This window comes from Apteryx rowi, unplaced genomic scaffold (assembly GCF_003343035.1).
Source record: "Apteryx rowi isolate R43461 unplaced genomic scaffold, aptRow1 scaffold_655, whole genome shotgun sequence".
NCBI classification, from domain to species: Eukaryota; Metazoa; Chordata; class Aves; order Apterygiformes; family Apterygidae; genus Apteryx; species Apteryx rowi.
In genome coordinates this window covers 191,177-209,471 of record NW_020450933.1, presented here as the reverse complement: position 1 = coordinate 209,471, position 18,295 = coordinate 191,177, and the positions used below count along the sequence as shown (strand labels likewise).

The window sequence follows — 18,295 nt, the reverse complement described above, 5'->3', positions numbered from 1 at the left end:
GTGCYGAGGGAGCTGGTKGATGTCATTGCTAGGCTACTCTCCATCATCTTTGAAAGGACACGGAGAACAGGAGAGGTGCCTGAGCACTGGAAGAAAGCCAATGTCACTCCAGTCTTCAAAAAAGGCAAGAAGGAGGACCCAGGAAACTACAGGCCAGTCAGCCTCACCTGCATCCCTGGAAAGGTGATGGAACAGCTCATCCTGGAGGCCATCTCTAAGCATGTGGAGGACAAGAAGGTGCTCAGGAGTAGTCAGCATGGCTTCACCAAGGGGAAATCATGCTTAACCAATGTGGTAGCCTTCTCTGATGGAATGACTGGCTGGGTAGATGAGGGGAGAGCAGGGGCTGTTGTCTACCTTGACTTCAGCAAGGCTTTTGACGCTGTCTCCCATAACATCCTCATAGACAAGCTCAGGAAGTGTGGGCTGGATGAGTGGACAGTGAGGTGGATTGAGAACTGGCTGAATGGCAGAGCTCAGAGGGTTGTGATCAGTGGTGCAGAGTCTAGTTGGAGGCCTGTAGCTAGCAGTGTCCCCCAGGGGTCACAACTGGGTCCAGCCCTGGTCAGCTTCTTCATCAGTGACCTAGATGAAGGGACAGAGTGCACCCTCAGCAAGGTTGCTGGCGATACAAAACCGGGAAGAGTGGCTGATACACCAGAGGGCTGTGCTGCCATTCAGAGAGACCTGGACCCACTGGAGAGTTGGGCAGAGAGGAACCTCATGAAGTTCAACAAAGGCAAGTGCAGAGTCCTGCACCTAGGGAGGAATAACCCCATGCCCCAGTACAGGTTGGGGGTTGAGCTGCTGGAAAGCAGCTCTGCGGAGAAGGACCTGGGAGTGCTGGCGGACACGGAGTTAAGCATGAGGCAGCAATGCGCCCTTGTGGCCAAGAAGGCCAATGGTATCCTGGGGTGCATGAGGAAGAGTGTTGCCAGCAGGTGGAGGGAGGCGATCCTCCCCCTCTCCTCAGCCCTGCTGAGGCCACATCTGGAGTACTGTGTCCAGTTCTGGGCTCCCCAGGACAAGAGGGATGTGGCACTACTGGAGCAAGTGCAGCCAAGGGCTACAAAGATGATTAGGGGACTGGAGCATCTCTCTTATGAGGAAAGGCTGAGAGAGCTGGGCCTGTTTAGCCTGGAGAAGAGAAGGCTGAGAGGAGATCTTATTAATATGTGTACAAATATCTTAAGGGAGGGTGTCAAGAGGATGGAGCCAGACTCTTTTCAGTGGTGACCAGTGACAGGACGCGAGGCAATGGGCACAAACTGAAACACAGACAGTTCCATCTGAACATGAGGAAAAACTTCTTCCCTGTGAGGGTGACAGAGCACTGCAACAGGTTGCCCAGAGAGGCTGTGGAGTCTCCTTCTCTGGAGGTATTCAAACCCCGCCTGGACGCGATCCTGTGCAAGGTGCTCTAGGTGACTCTGCCTGAGCAGGGGGGTTGGACTGGATGATCTCCAGAGGTCCCTTCCAACCTCAACCATTCTGTGATTCTGTGATTCTCTGGCTCCACATCCCAGATCACCCCCCAGTCTCTCTCCTGGTCCTGTTCTCTCCACTAATCCCCAAATCCTTGTCTCCTTCTCCCCAACACACCTCCATGAGCCCCTTTCCAGTGCCCTTCTCCTCCTCCCTTTCCCCTCTCTGATTTTTGGGCAGCTCCAAAGCCTGTTCCTCTTCTTCCATCCTCCCTCCCCACCTTCAGTCTTCTACTTCCCTCATTTCAGCCCCTCTCCCTGCTGCAGGTCCCCTGCCTGCCTCCTCCGTCTCCTTCCCTTCCGTCTCCCACACCTCCTCTCTCTCAACTCCTTCCCCTTATTAATAGGCTGCTAAGCTGTCCTCCCATATGACGGAAACTGTTCCATTTGAACTAATTCTTTCTCTCGACTGGAGACGGCGTTTCATCTCTGCCACTGTGCCCCTTTAATGTCTCTTCTCTTTTGTAATCCTGTCCCCTCCTCCCCAAATCCCACTGAGACACAAGGGCAGCAAGGGTATCTCTGCGCTTGGCATGCCTGACCCACAACTCTCATTAAAAGAATCTTTTTCAAAGCAGACACTGTGAAAAATAAATAAATAAATAAATTAAAATAAATCTGTCTCACTGCTGTCTCTATTTCCTTAAGGGAGGCTGGCCCGGGGAGGGGGGGGAAGAGAAGGGATGGAAGAAGCTATTTGGAGAAGTAGTCTCCATGGTAACCCACATTCCCATCACAAAATGGGCACAGGTCACCTGTTTCCATGAAAGTTTTTTCCTCCCTCCTTCCTTCCCCCTTTCCAAGCCTTCCCGCCTCGCCACCAGGTGCCAGGGGAGCCGATGCCAGCAGGGGAATGCCAGCACAGCTCCAACAGCGCAGTAGGCTGGGGGAACACTGGCTTGCCACAGCCACTTGAGTCCCTGAGCCTCAGCTACCCACTTCGGGAAGGAAAGCAAGTGCAGAAGCTTGCCGGCGTGTGCACAGCATCTCTGGGGGCTCGAGAGCAGCCTGAGTTCGGCAACAGGCAAAAAGGAGCCAAGTGTTGACATGCCTGTTAACAGAAACGGGTGCCACAGCTCAGCAAGTGCGGCTGCTTCCGGACAGGGACACAAGAGCATTGGGGATCTGGCAAAAATGGAGGGAGAGTTGTAGATGGCTGTGCTGGTGCTGAGATGGGCCAGGATGTGGGCACACAGCCCAGCCACAGGACGAGGCTGGTCCCAGCAACCCTGCAAAAAGCAAACCTTGTGTCCCCAGGGGACGAGGGACTAGGCTGGGCTAGCTCTTGCTAGTCCAGTGTGAAAGAGAAGCACTAGGCATGCTTCTAGCAAAGCCCCCAGTGCAGGTCTCAGGAGACAGCTCAAGGCCAAACTGCAAATGACCTCCTAACTTCCCCCAAAAATGTCACAGAAAGCCCAGAGCCTCCACCACCCTTGGCACAGCGCACTGGGACAGGCAGGATTCCTGAGCCCGCTCCCTCTGCCTCGAACCAGCTATTGCTCAGGCAGGGAACTTCATCTCTCTGTTTCCATCCTCACAGTTGGTCTAACAAATCTGGGGTGGCAACACTCTGCCAAAAGGACTTAGGATAGACAAAGGCATGTGCCCTACAAACATGCTCCTGGGATTGAAGTGGGCATGGCCTGAGGGCAGGATTTCTTACAGGCAAAGCAAATCCTGGCGAGGCATCACGGAATGATGCCAGGACCCAAATTCCAAATTTGGTGTTTATCCTGTTTCACTCCCAAAACAGCAAAGAACTCCCCAAGATTGACAGTATCTCTCCTCCCCGTACAGCTGAAGATCTACTACAAAGTTTACAGGGATGGTGGTATCAAAGAGAGAGGAACATATGCCTGAAAAGAGAGCACTTTGTCTGCTCCAGACAAAAGGGGAGATGGAGATCAAGATGGGTCCCCCTCCTCTGCTTGCTCTGAACACTTCCCTGGATGCTGGCACTTCCATATGATTTCAGTTATTTATTTTATTTAGAAAATGGCCACTCTCATTAAAAGCTGCCAGGTGTTCCCAGAACAATCTGTGGTTCCCTTTTTAGCTCTAACGACTTCATCTCTTGTGTGACAGATGTGCTCGCCAGGACCTTTCCCCGAGCAGTGGAACATCAGTCCTGCATTGCCGAGTGCTCACTGAGCCAACCTGATGCTCCCACCCTCTCCAGCCCCTTCCCTCTGCACACACACATGCACATGTTGTCGCAGGCCTGGCAGCAGCACCCAACCCTCCCCCCCAAAAAACAGCCAGCACATCTCCAGCACAGCAGGCAGGTTCCAGGAACAGACACAGAGAGGATGGAGCAACAAGAGGATGACATGAAACAACACACAGATTATGCTCTTCATGCCAGTCCCTGCCAGCTTGGTGCCATCTTTAGCACGGGGGGCAAGGCAGCAGTGGTCTCATCCGCCCTGGGCTTAGTACACCTTCTGCTGGTCCCAGCAGGCAGCTGTCTAAAGCCAGGGCAGACAAGGTGGTCTGCTCCCAGCCCTCAGCTGAAATTCTTGGGTTGGCACCCAAGTAGCAATCTTGCAGGAAAAGCAGGCTGAAGAAATTCTCACAGTTCCCCCACAGGGCTGGGATTTTTGCCAGGAAAAGCAAGTTTATAAATAGTGTGTTTCCACATGAACAAATGAAATTGCTGGCACTCGATGGTCAAATAAGCCACAGGGTGAGCACCATCCTTTCCCGAACATCTTCCCCGACGAGAAAGCATGGTCACCTTTCCTCCACCTCACAACTAGACAGAACTTTTCTTGCTCTCCAGAAAGGCCAAGATCTGAAGGTGTCTGTGTCAGGTGTCACCCATCCCAAAGTCCAATCCTCTCCCTGCTTAGAAACACCCTCATTGGAGTTGGTCTGGCAGCAAGCACAAACCAGCAGAGCAGCCCCACACTTGACTCAAAAAGACTTGAAGCAGGGAGAATAGCCACGAACTTGGGAAGGTGGCAAGGGCTAAAACAGCAATGAGCTCTGCAGGACGAAGGCCAGGTAGGCTGGCAGAGATGCGATCCACATGGAGTCAAAGAGCACAGATTTCAATTCAGTGCTTGAAATCAAGTTTTCATCAGCTCATGGGCCAAAACGTTTCTACCTTCTCCCCCCAGGAGACATTTGCCCCATAGGTGAGGCTGACAGCTGAAACAGAAGTTTCACCGCACCACACATTACAACAAAGGTGTACATACCTGTCTGATCATAATTACTAGCCAGACTTTCAAGCAGAAAACAGTTTTTACCTCTGTGTAAGGGAGAAGCAGAGCAAATCATCAGATGAGAACTTGCTTCTCCAAGTCAGACAACTCCCCAACCCTCGCCAGCTGAATGAATGGGAGGACATCCCCACTGGGGAACTACGTGCCAGATCGCAAAAGGAGATTTTGCTCACATGGCCCAAGGGAAGACATCAAGAGACAAGAACTTGGAGCAGTCCTATCAGCCGATGGCAAGAAGAACCTTTAAGAGTCTGTTTAACAAGTGTGCTGCTCTTCTTGCCACAGTTGCTTACCTTGATGTAGGTGTCAAGGGCTGGGTGGACGCGGTTGACTGCCAGATGGATAGACAATGGTGTGGTGAATGGGAATGTCGCCATGACCACATGGCTGGGAGCGGGGAAGGAGAAGATCTTGAAGCCATACTTCTGGAATTGCTTGATCTGCTCCTCCGTCGGCTTTGCCTCACCCTCACTCAGGATTCGGCCTATGGCAAATCGGCACTTTTCTGGCGGTACCTGACCAAAGGGAACAAACAGACAGTGTCAGAAAAAGAGAGAGGCTGAACACAGGCCAAAGCCTCACACATCCACCTGCTGAGTGTGGCAGCCAAGAGAACACTTCAAAAACTGAATGGCCTTTACTTGGACAGGCTGGCCAGGCTGTGCAAGAGCTGGCAGCTCAGCTTCAGAAAGCCCTACTCCCAGTATGGGCTGAGTTTCTCTCCTAAAACCTGAAACGTAATTTGGTTTTCTCTCTTGTGTAAAACCAGGAGACAAGAGGAGAGAATCCTGGCTCCCACCTGAGGAACATAAATCAAGGTAAAGGCAATCACCAGCAGTCCAGCACAAGAGCATCAGGCACACCAAACGATGCATCTGCTCCTAGCCAAGACACCGATCTACCCCCAGATTGTTCATGCTCCTCCCAGCTTCCACGCTCACAGTCAGATGGGGAAAGGCACTAATCTCCTCTTTGGAGGGCAAAGGCTCTTGTCCACAGGGCTTGCAGCAGAGAACTAAACCCCACTCAGCTGCTTGCTGGCAAAAGCCTTTCATCCAAACCTGCCGCAAAGGCTGCAGAGCTCTAAAAGGAGGGAAAGAAGGGCTGTTAGCAGAGCCATTGAACCCATTCCATCCCAGAAAACCCATCCCACCTCTCACTGTGGCTGAGAGGTTCCCAGCTCTGCAGACACACCTAGACTGCCCAGGGTGCCCGCACAACTTCCCAAAAAGGGGCTCATAATCCCACTCATGCTCAAGTGGAAGCACTGGGGAGCCACTGCAGGTCCTCCAACCCCATGCGCAAGGCTGAAGCTGGCTTCTTCCACCTCTCCAAAGAGGGACAGTTCTGGCTCCAGAAGAGAAAGCTGACTGGAGGGGAATTGAGATCACCTCTCTGGGACAGGAGCACCACCATGTGATGGCTGGTCCACGGGCCACAACTGCTGCAGAAAGCCCTCTCATGACAGTGCCAACCCTATCAAAGGCATGATTGGAGAGACACGCTCACTGCTGTTCCCATCTGCAGAATATCCCACAACTCTGGGGGGTTTAAAAATAGTGTGACAGCAATCTGTCTTGTTTGCCTCCATCTCACCCTGGAGGATGGAGCTCTGCTGGCATGCGTGGGAGCAGGCCTGGAGAAAAACAGAGAACACATTCAGGTAAAGCTGTCTTGAAAGGCCAGGGCAGACCTGCTCAAATCAATTCTCTTCCCATCTTGCAACCAGAGAGAGCCAGCATGAGGGCAGCCCCACAGAGGGACCTGCCTCCAAGAGCCTCCCAAACCCCACCAGCAGGAGGAATCACAGGCATTAAGCCAGAGGGAAATTTGGAGGCTGCTAGGGTCAGTCCTGAGTGGGGCACACTTGATATGGCGTGCTGTTTTAAGAGTGGGGAAATGGAGGCATGGAAGACATGCACACAGTCACCAAGCTCTTAGTAGAAACACAGAGAGAAATAAATCCCCTTTAGTCCCAGACCCCAATGACATACAAAACATAAAACATACTCTCTTTCCAGATTTGGGGATGCCAGTCTCCTATTAAGACTGGAGGCTGCAGGGTCCCAGGCCAGGCCCAGGGGTGGGCTAACTTCCCCAGGCAAAGGGGTGCTGGAGGCTGTGTTCCAGCATAGTGCTGATCCATGCGACTCTCACCGCCTCCACACCAGTGCTGAACGAGGCAGACATTTTCATTTCTGGTTTTTAACAAAATCCTGCCACCCAGCTTCATGTTTGCATGGGGCACTGGACAGGGATGTGCTAGGGAACAGGACAGCCTAGTAACTCTCCCCTGAGGTACTGCTGAAGGACACAATGCACCTTCCTACTTCTGCGATGGAGCCCAGCTCCTCTCCTTTGATTCCAGTTAGGCTGTCTTCCCCCCCGCCAGCAAAGCTACCATCCTTTCAGTCCCCCGAAGAGATACTCGGAGAAGGAGCTGGCAGGCAGCCTTGGGAGGCAGGATGCCTCCAGAGACAAGGCTCCTTTCCCCCATGCCACCATGGCTCAAAAATGGAGCCCAGCAGGGAGAGGAGGGTGCAGCAGGCCAGCAGGAACTGTCCAAGCAGGCCAGAAGTGTTTATGCTCCTGCTACCTGCTCTCAAATCTGCTTGACAGAGAGGGGTGCCACAGACAGGAACCAGGAGTGGCAGCACACTAGCTCAGCTGCCTCCTGCTAACCATCTCTCTTCTCTTTGCTCCAGCTGGTGAGGGATGGACAACAACGGTCTCCCAACTCATGCCATAGAAGGGGACAAAATCCTCCAGGATCTGTTCAGACAAGTGTCAGCAACAGCCAGGGAGACAGATAATCTGCTCGAATTGGCCTCATTAAACCCTGGCAAAAAAAGACAGAGGGTGCAACCAAGACCAGCATGTTATCACTCCCCCACTTTCCATACCCATGTGCCCCCCAAGGAGCTCCACACTCCTCAGTCTTTCCTCTAACTTTGCTTGTGCTAAAGCTGAGCAACATCTTCTCCTGTAGCTTACCTATCCCGCATAGGACTCCTTGCCCTCCCTTCCCCTTACAAAAACTTTGACGTTGCAGCACAGGACCATCCTAGAGAGGAAATAGAAGCAGATGTAAATGAGAAGAAAGAAAAAAAAATTATCAGAAACAACACCATCTATCAGGCAAGAGACTTGTGTGAGACAGCTCACTGCTGTCCTCGTGTGCTGCAAGAGGGAGATGCATGCAGGGCTTTGCAGAGCATTGCTAACTTGGGGCAGGGGAAGGGAAGAATCGCCCCAAAAAGATCAAGAAAGAGCAATGAAAAGGGACCAGAGGGGGAAGGCCCAGATGAATCAAGCTCCCACATAAAGCAACAACAGTTCTGGTTTGCTGTGCTTGACATAGGCTGAGATTTGGGCTGGCACCAGTAATGACAAGCCAAACCGCTTTTTCAATGTACATTTACATACTACACAGATGAGTCCCATGCAATCCCTGCAGCTGAGGGCAGCTTTACACCAGCCCATTAGAGCAGTCCATTAGAGCACTACGTGATATAAAGCTATACAGTACAACCATTAAAGCAACAGGAAACCCTGACCCCCTCTAAATCCATGCATGAGAACAGGAAGATTGTTAACAGCAAGAACAAGAAATGGCAAAAGTTTGACTTCCCAAGTTTTTCTTGCGAAGTGGTCTAGACCCTGTGCAGAGGCCCAGGGAAACAGGACGGATGAAGGTTATTATCTTAACAATTCATTAGAAGTACCAGCAACCAGCACAGTACCACAAACAGCACAGACGTGAATCTTAAATGTGGACAAAAATGGAAAGGAAATCTCTTCCTGGGCCATTGCTGATAGGGATATATATCCATCATAATTCAGAAACTACTGCTTTATCTGAGATTACAGAGCATTTCATTAGAGATCAGCACTAGAGCACTCAGATGCTCAAGGAAAATCTAGATAAAATTCCTTTAAACACACAATTTCCATTCATGTAGTGAGCAAAGATAATTCACCTACAGCTCCAGAGCAATCAATTAAACAAAACAAGCTGCCAGGGCAAGCAGCACCAGTCAGGTCAGACTCATCTGCTTCCTCCCTTCTCCTTTTAACTTTCTTTTTCACAACGTGCAGTCCTGCAGGCACTTTCTCAATGACATCAGCAAGGCAGTTTTGCCTTCTGCCCTGCCTGGCAAAGCCCGTCTCAAGCGAGGAAAGGAAATACTCTATTGTATGTACTTAATGTCAAAAACAGGCTTCCCTTCTGCAGTTCCCTAATGAATTTGTCCTTTCAAGGTGAGGTGGGCAGGTGCCAATGAAAGCCTGTGATATAGAGAGCTGGAACAAGAAAGAGAAGAGTGTACATTCAAAATGCAGCTTTCCTGAGGACATAAATTAGAAATATCCTGCATGAACAGGAATTCAGTCCGATCATGAAATATTAAAGCAGCATATTACACTCCAGGTTTCAGCAGCAACAGACACACCTGTATCTAGGGGGAACTGAACAACAAATGCAATCTGCCATGGGAGAAGCTCCTGGGGGATCTATTAGTCCTGTGCAGGTAAAAGTAATCATAACCTCAGCTCCCCCAAAAATCTGAGTGGAGAAGCTTTGGAAATGACTGGTTCTCCCGTTTGTATAACAGCTCTGCCTGGAAGGATCAAAACTCACTCCTGCATTTGTAGAGCACTTTGCCTCATCTGTCAAACACTTGGGCAGGGGCTAGTCTTTGAGCACATGAACATGTAGACTGTAGGCAAAAGGCCCCAGCATGTGCCTACAGCTAAATTTGAGCAGAAGTGCTTGGCTGGAGCTGGGCAGAAACCTGCCTGCCATATCCAGCCCTTGCTGATGAGTTATTTTTGTTCCCTGCCAGAAGTGGGGGAAGGAGGGAGAAGCTGTCTAGGCTGCTAAAAGATTAAATAAAAAGGAAGAAAATGTGGAAGTTAATATTAATCATGTCCATTAAAATACCTAACACATTGCTGGCAGGAGCTCTTCAGCACTCAGGGAGCATCTTTGAGTGAGCGCATGAAAATCAGAGGCCAGCAAGGAGCCCCAGGGAAGCCAGGCTATGACTGCCTCCCCAATGCCCAGCATGACGCAGAACCAACCAGCAGGCTTCAGCCCCCCTCCGAACAAAGGACTCCTCTTTGCCTTAATCCTGGCAGAAAGCTGTCACCCAGTGCTTTTCCTGCTACCTTCCAGCTTTCAAAATCCCATGTTCCCTCCTCTCAAGACCTGCCTTTGCTGCAAGCGCAAGGCAGACAAACTAGCAAAAGCCCCATCGGGACCAACCCCTTTTCATCATCACCGCTGCGGTCACCAAAATCCTGCAGGGAGATGGTGCAAGGAGCACACCAAGATCCAGGTTCAAAGGGACCTCCTGGACACAAGCCTGTCTGCACCGCCTGCTCTGCCAGGGATGCCATTGGACACAGCAGGCAGCCAGCAATTTCCATTGTCCCATGACAAAAGTGTCTATTTTTGGTCATAGGTCAACATCAGAGGTGGGTTGTCAGCTGTGAGTGGACCAGCCTCTGCTTCCCTGTGCAAAGGGATGTTTCAAGCCACATCAAGGTCACAACAGTGCTAAGAAGGAGGAGCAGAAGCTCATCTCTTCTCTTGGCAATATCCTCCATAGGGAAAAGGCGGGCTGCCCAATGGATCCCACCCCACTGGGCCTCCGAGACTGAGACGCCAACAGCGCACACCGTCTGCTGCTCCCACGCTGTCATAGCCACAGCTAGCACGTACACACACATGCCAAGGCCTAGGGACGCACAGATGCTCAGGGTCTGAGCCAGCATACCAGACAGGAGCAGTCGCAGCCAGCTGTGCATCCCATCCAAAATCAGTCCCTTTTTGATCTGCCTTGAGGCAAGGCAGCCATTTCTGTGTCCGACCCAAAGACATTCTCGTTCCCAGCACTCGGTGTATGTTTTATCAGTGCCGCAGGCCCTTGGCCTGACTGTCCGCAAAGGGCTGTCAGCAGGAGTAGAGGTGTGTGTTCAGACAAAGTGCAGCACTCTCACTCCTTGCTGGTCAGCTGGAAACAACCCAGGACTTCGCAGAAGAGAAAAGAAGGCAGTACCCTGGGTTTTCCTCCTACCTCTGCCACAGCTGTGCTGTTCTGTAGGAATCACGTCACCTGCTTGACTCACTCTTCCCATCAATGAGATGGGGATCTCCCAGGGAAGCTGATTCACGTCATTCATTTGCAATTCACTGGCATTTTACTGCTCACAAATGGATGATAACTTATAAGAACCAAGCAGACCCCTTTGTAGAGCACCCAACACTATCCAGCAGCAGCAATCGGAAGAAATGTGCTCATGTCCTCCCTGAGCTCCTAGACGTTCAGCCCCTCAGGACTGCGGCATCAGAGACTGGCTTGCACAGAGCAGAGATGCTGCCAAAACTTGGCACACCTCAAAAAACGCACAAGCTGAAATCTCTAAGAGTGGGATTAGACCCGAATCACAGTAACAATAGGAGAGATCTGCCTGAAGGCAACCCCACACATCCTACCAGGTTTAGCCTCCTGGGACAACCACCCCAGCCTCCCTGCCAGCAAGAGTAATCACTGACATCTGCTGCAGAGGTGGCAGGAGCAAGCTGTTTCTCTTGGCTCAGTGGGAATGAACTCAATAGCCACAGATCAGCCCAGAAAACCTCCTACCAGAGCTCCTGCTGCTCTGTTAGAAGAGCGCAGAGTTGCAAAGACTGAAGTTTGCCAGAATGCCCATAGGTTTCAGAGACATAAAGGCTCCTGTCGCTTTGCAGAGTTCCCAGGCATGCACAGCCTCAAGGCTACTTCCTACAGTCTTTGCACGACCCAGAACTACCAGGCCCTACTGTGACCTAGCCTGTCATAGCATCTCCGGGGGCAAACACATCCATGGCAGAGGCATAAGGCAAGTATCACTCGACCACCACGTCATGAACAAACCCAGCCCTTCCAGACAAGGACAAGGTCTGTGGATCTGCCTGACAACTCATCGGGCCCCATCCTGAACATAAGAGGGGCCACAGCTTCCAGTCCCATTTCATCTTTGCCCTACCGCTGAGGGCAGAAAGCAACTCCAAGCTCAATCAAACTGTCCAGAAGGATCCAAGAGGGAAGCAGTTTCCCTACCTGGAATCACAGCCAGGGACTCCCAGCCTGACCTGCAGACTTAGGGCCAAGCATCATCAAAACCATCTAGAGACCCCTCACAAACTTGCCACCACCCTTCACAAGGGCCCCACTGTGGACTGCCGCTCTCCACAGTATCCTGCCCAGTGCAAGGAGCTTGCCTTGCTCCTCAGCAAGGATATCAAGTCCTCCCAACAGCATCAGCTGCCCTGCTCTATCTCCAAAGACAAAAGGAGAAGAGGGAGCGGCATCAGGGTACTGACCCCAGAGAGAAAAGGGACTTTGTCACTTTTCTGCAGGATGGGCTGCAAGGGTAAAATTAGTGAAAGGCAGAACTGGCCACTCTGATCACTGCCATAGTGCCATTCAGGCCTAAATACACCAGCCCACACCCGCACTCCCATAGACTCCCACCCCTCATCCAGTCCAAATGAGACACTTCTTGTAGGCAGAAAAGCCCAAGTGTATCTGGTCAGATCCTGTTTCTGCCTAACTCATTCCAGAAGGGGATGTCCCCCTTGCCACTCGCCTTCCCAGACAAGGAAGATGCACTGCAGGATGGCTCTTCTCTGCCTCCTGTGATCCAGAAGCAACAACTGGAAGATAAATATAAGGCAGCTAGTCATGCCCTAGGATACAAAGACACCTCTGTCCAAGCAGTTTAAGGCATCAAACTCCACAGAGCACAGTCAAGTTCAATGTTTTCTTGCCTCTGATCCCTTCCTGCCACAGTGCTCCAAGGAGCCATGCAGCACTGCATTTTCATGGCCAGGTATTACCCAGCCCATGAGGGTTCCTCAGGGAGGGCCAGTCATCTCAACACCCCAGAGAACAGAAGCACTGAGCCAGAGCTGTCAGCCCAATTGCTATGCCCTGCTCCAAACCCCAGCACATGTGCCCAAGTGCGCACAGGCAGCTGCTAGCCACTCTGTTGTCCCTCCTCCCTCACAGCATTCCTCCAAGGTCACACTGGCTATTGCAGAATTACTGGGGAGCCAGTCTGTCTGCCATGGACAAATGCCCACCTGCTGTTATCTGGAGCCCCCAGTGCCATCTAGCATCAGCAGCCAGGCTTCCTAACCCCTAGCAAGTTAAGTTGCACGTTCTTCTGCTCTTATTGCTATCTGGACTGCATCCACCAGAGTACTTAGCTCTGGCTCGTAGCCATCAGGCAGTGAACTTTCTGCTCACCTCTCAGTCCGAAACATACCATGCAATAACAGTTTCAACAGACAGGAGCCAATACCCTCACCACACACCATCTGAGGCTTCAATAAGAACCATCAGGAGACAGAAAGCCTAAAGGGAAAGTCAAAAATACATGGGAGAGGGAGAAAGGTGAGAAGGAGTATGGATAAGAATATAGCAAACTGAAGAGACCATCTACTTTGAGCCACAGAGTAGAAGCTGCAGTTCCAAAGGAGTCTTGGCTGCACTTCCTGCTGCCAGACCATCTGTCAAGGAATGCTAACCTTGGGAGTATGGACATTGGCCTCTTCTCCATAACCAAATCAGGGACAAAACTTGTTAACAGGCCTTATCAGAAGATGGCAAGCTATGCTCAGCCACTGCCTTCCAGTAAGAGTTACCCAAGAGACTGTCTGCTCAGGTACCTTTCCACACAGATCATCCTTTACAGATCTAGGAGACCAGGCTGTGTGAATCCCAGTGATCATCTAAGGAGGATAAGCTGCAAGTGCCCAGAATACCATCAAGGAGCAGCCCAAGCCATGAATCTGAGCACCAACCATGAGAAGAGCAATGCCAGGGCTACTTATAGACTCCACCAGGCACATCTTACCGTGTGAGGGTTGTCATAGTAGACACCAATGGAGCAGAGCTTCGAAGAGATGCTGCAGCTGTCTGTGAATAGTTGCCCTGATTCGCCATACGGCCCGACTCTGAACTTGTAGGCCAGCGTGATGCTGCCGACAGGTGGTGAGCCAGCACTCACAACAACCTCTGTGAAAAGCCCCGAGTAGACAACGAAACCAAAGACGGTCAGCAGCAGCAGCACAACCAGCGCTCCAATCAGCCCAAGGAGCACCCAGTCAGTCATGATGCTTGGTGCTTCAAACTCCATTTACAAACTATTGGTAAGAGAAGAGAAGAAAAAGGAGGGGAGTTAAGCTAGCCCTTGGAGAAAGCAGTCATTCTCTAAAGCTATTTTTTTCTAGTAAAAACCACCCACTTCCAATTCCTCTTCCTTATGTATGAAGGAGGTTTAAAAGCAACTGAGCCTCCCCGCCCCAGTAACCCTCTGTAAATTAATCCCACATTGCCTTAGCCTGTTCCAACTTGGTCACCAGATACAAATTATGTTGCTTCAATACCTCTTGGGAATGAAGTGGTTAAAGGAATGGGAACAGAAAGGCACTGTCCTTATCTCCCAAAAAACAGCCAAACTGCTCACATCCAGCACTGCATTCAAGAGAGATCAAAAACTAATCAGGAAGCCCATATCGCTGGACATATCATAAACAGGTATACAGCACTGGGCTAAAGCTTATTGGACCATAATCAAATAATTTATCATTTATACATACCAGCTCCTATATTTTGACCCAGGCACCTCCCCTGTCAAAAGTTTTCAGCTAGAAGCCCATTCCTTTAAAGAGCTAAACTAGAATTAAGATGGTCTAGAGGCAAGCCTTGCATACCTAGAACCAAACACACTGAGAGTCTCAGAAGCAGCAACTAAAAGCCCAGCTAGAAAAAGCATCCCCAACATGCTAAGGTGGAATGAATTACTAATATTTATTTTAGATTGCTTTCTTAATCTGGAAGAGTTTTTAAAACCCCAACCAAGACTGCCTGTTTTGTTTGATTTTTGCTGACTGTACAATACACCAGCTTGGCGAATGTCCCTTGCTAGTTTTCATCCACCAAGCACAATTGCTTTGGGGAGTTTTAACCAAACATAGCAAAGGAAAGTTGTTTATATTTCAGTCTCCCTTGAAACACAGTTCTGAAGCAAGGACTGTTTGTGAAATTCCTTTGGGATTTCTAACAGGAGCTAGGTTTGAAAGCTAGAATTCAAATAAACAATTCACCTTCAACTCTATTTTATAAACATAGTTCCTCTGCAAAAAAGTTTTTCACCTCAGCTACTGTTTGTTCAGGCTTACAAGGAGAAAAAAGCCACATCCTGGTAAGAACCACACACAGTTCAGCTCCTGTTCCTACCCAAGGTAAGCATGAGTACAGAATCACAGAATCACAGAATGGTTGAGGTTGGAAGGGACCTCTGGAGATCATCTAGTCCAACCCCCTGCTCAGGCAGGGTCACCTAGAGCACGTTGCTCAGGACCCTGTCCAGACAGCTTTTGAATATCTCTGAGAATGGAGACTCCACAACCTCTCTGGGCAACCTGTACAGCAAAATCAAGCACGCAAAGCCAGCATCATCAGCTGCTGCCCTTCATCTCAGCACCACAGCAGGGTCAAGCTGGGGACAGTTTGATTAGTTTGCACCTCAGACCTACTCACCTGAAAAATCAGAGGTGCTCAACCTAGAAAGAGTTCATGATCTCTGCCCTACACAGATGCAGGATCCCCGTCTCTGTAACAGGAAAAAATAAATATCATTACTTCCTTCTAAAGTCATGAAGCCAAAAGCAAAAATCTTTTTCAGAAACAAAGTCATATCAAACCATTCTGAAGGTATTTTGTTGCACTAGGTATGGGCTCAAGGATCTACTCCCCAAATGATAGACATCATGAAAAGACATGCTGCAGAATTTTACAAGAATACAAAGACAAAGGCAAAGATTTCTTTCCAAAACTCTAAGATCAAACATACTGTGATAGAGAATAAAGAAAATTAAAAAGCAATGGCACGGCTTGAACAAGGACAGCATTTTGCACCAGCATCTGCCCGCATATCTTACTCCTGGCCTTCACCCCCTTGGCTTCAGCTCTTCCCCGCAGCTACTCCAGAAAACCTTAGCTTTGACTTGCAACCCCTTCTGCTTAACCTGGGACAAGCAGCTGCACTCAACACCTTTTCTGCAGTAATCATGAAGCAGAATGCTCTCAAGCCTTTAGCTTACATGAAAATTACAGATCCATTTCAATTCTTAACACTATCATGTGTCAGCCTAATAAATAACTCAGATTTATTACTTTAAATTATTTACCCATTTTGGTATTTTTTTTATAATCTATCAAATCAGTCAACTTGAAAATGTTAAAGACTATAGATTTCAAAGGACAGAAGGATTATTTTATCCTATTCTCTTCATGATTCAGTTTAACTTGTATACGGTTCTTTAATCATGTGCAATATACATGTGATTTGCCATTTGCTCTCACTAGAGGTGACAGGATCTAAGTTTGCACAATCCCTTTCCAACCTGGTACACAGCCAGAAAGCTGAGAGATTTGTTAGTGAATTGTTAGACTTCCCTCTACCTGGCACACCATATTCTCTGACAAGAGAGGAGAATTTTAGATCATAAGAAGAATTTGACCAAAACAGTCTCAACAAGTAACAAAAATGAAGTCAATATTTTATGCCACCTGGGCAAGAAAGCACAGCTCTTGGCCCTGCATGTTTTTATTGCCCAAAGCCTGCTCAATGTCATCTTAGAAGTGAGACCACACAGCTTATATCACTCCCCTACACAAAACAGTCACACAAGAGGCAGAAAGCACACACAGTACTCAAAAGGAGGGAGAAGGCTGCAAGCAGCGCTTTTAAAAAAGTGATAGGAGGCAAATGAACGAAGCCATCAAGTAACCAGTCTGTCCAGTGCACAGACGTTATTTAAACCCACACAAACGGGAAGCTACTACAGAACTGCAGTTCCCCCTCAGTTAGCCAGAGAGCGGCTGTGGCCACAGCCTGCAAGCCTGGCACTTCTCTTGCCTGTCTGTGTTGTGCTTCCTGGTTCCCAGCAGCAGCCGGGGAGGTCACAGGCTGAGCTCAGCCCACGAAGCCTCTCCCTCCTCTCCTTAAAGCGCCTGATGGAAAACTTTGAACTACTCACTTTGGAAGCAATTGTGTGTGTCAAATGCTCCAGATGGGAACAAAATAGATCTGTTGTTCATTCCATTAATCCACCCTGCCTTCTTCTTCCATGCACCTGGATTGCAATCCTCTGTTTGTGGCATCTGTTCAGCTAACTCCATGGCCACAAGCAGGGGATTATGGCTTCAGGTGAGGACTGAACAGAGTGGAAAGAGAATCCACCCCTGCCCTGGGCAGCCTGCCATCCCAGCCTCAGATGACTGAGAATTTGGTACTCAAGACAGGAACAGCCTTGTCCCCTGCTCCCTTCATCCCAGCTGCCACAACACATGAATATCAGCCAGGGCCAATTTCCCCCTCCATCCAAAACCTCAGAGAGATCGGCTGCATCTACCTCCCTCAGGAGATGCTCAAGGTGGCTCGTCTGGGGCACTCACACAAGTGCCCCTGTATGGGGAACTGCATGAGAGCGGAAAAGCATAGGAAATCCCAGTGGCTTCCTCCCAAACACATCTTCATCCTCAGCCAAAAGAGGCAGCAGGCAATGGGGCACTGCCCTGGCCAGCATCACTCCCTGGGCACCCGCAGGGCCACTGCCAGAGCCAGTGTCAGTCCCAAGCCACCACCTACTGTGGGTCAGTACCCTCCTTGACTCCACGGTCCCCAACACTCTGCAACCCCACCAGTGACACCTCTTGATCTGGCTCAGCATGTCCACCCCTCCCCCACAGGGACCCTCCTGCCCAGGGCACTGCGCCTTGGCCAGGACCTGCTGTCTACCAGCCCTGCCACGGGACCACCACAGGATCCTCCATTCCCACCCAGGACGTTCTCCTCCATCACTACTTACCTGCACCAGCATCCCTAGCCATGACCCACTGACCCTCGCCAAGGGATCCCCCAGAGACGGCTGCACCCAAGGCCCCTTCAGAGAGCTCCCAGGTGCCTGTCACCTCCACGGGGCATCCCAAGTGCCTCTGCCCCCCCCCCCCCGAGAGAACCCCAAGGATGGCTGTACCCCAGTCTCCTTCAAAGGGACCCCAAGTGTTCGCTCCCTCCAAAAGGACTGCAGGTGCCTGCTCCATTCAAAGGGACCCCGGATGTCTGTCCCCTCCCTGAGGGATCCCCGGGGCGGCTGCACCCCAGACCCCTTCAGAGGGCTCCCAGGTGCCTGTCATCCCCACGAGACACCCCGGGGACCCGTGCCCCCCCCGAGGGATTCCCGGTGGCCGCACCAGAGGGCTCTCCCGTGACCCCTTTGGAGGGATTCCGGGTGCTCGCCCTCCCCGAGGACCCTCCGATTCCCGCTCGCGCACCCGGCACTGGGGCGCCCGCCCCCCGAGAGCTCTCCGGTGCCTGCCCGCCCCCCGGAACCCGGCGGCCCGCCCTCCGCGAGGGGTCCCCGGCGCCTCCCCTCGCCCCGCTCACCCGCGCTCGCAAGTCGCGGCTCCAGCAGGCGACGCCTGCCCTCGGCCCCGCCCCTCGGACCCAGGCGGCCCGGCC

The 18,295-nt window shown here is 50.9% G+C and overlaps 1 protein-coding gene across 1 annotated transcript in view; it reads right to left on the bottom strand.

The window, feature by feature from the left end:
- TEX264 (testis expressed 264) overlaps window positions 1-18,265 on the bottom strand; it is a 70,806-nt gene extending 52,541 nt beyond the window's left edge. The window contains exons 1-4 of the mRNA XM_026084935.1: window positions 18,221-18,265; window positions 15,310-15,382; window positions 13,622-13,910; window positions 5,008-5,229 (exon numbers count right to left, since the gene is read on the bottom strand). Coding sequence (XP_025940720.1) covers window positions 5,008-5,229; window positions 13,622-13,903 — 504 coding nt within the window. The 5' untranslated portion in view covers window positions 13,904-13,910; window positions 15,310-15,382; window positions 18,221-18,265. The remainder of the gene's footprint in view (window positions 1-5,007; window positions 5,230-13,621; window positions 13,911-15,309; window positions 15,383-18,220) is intronic.
- Between the last annotated feature and the right edge of the window lie 30 nt (window positions 18,266-18,295).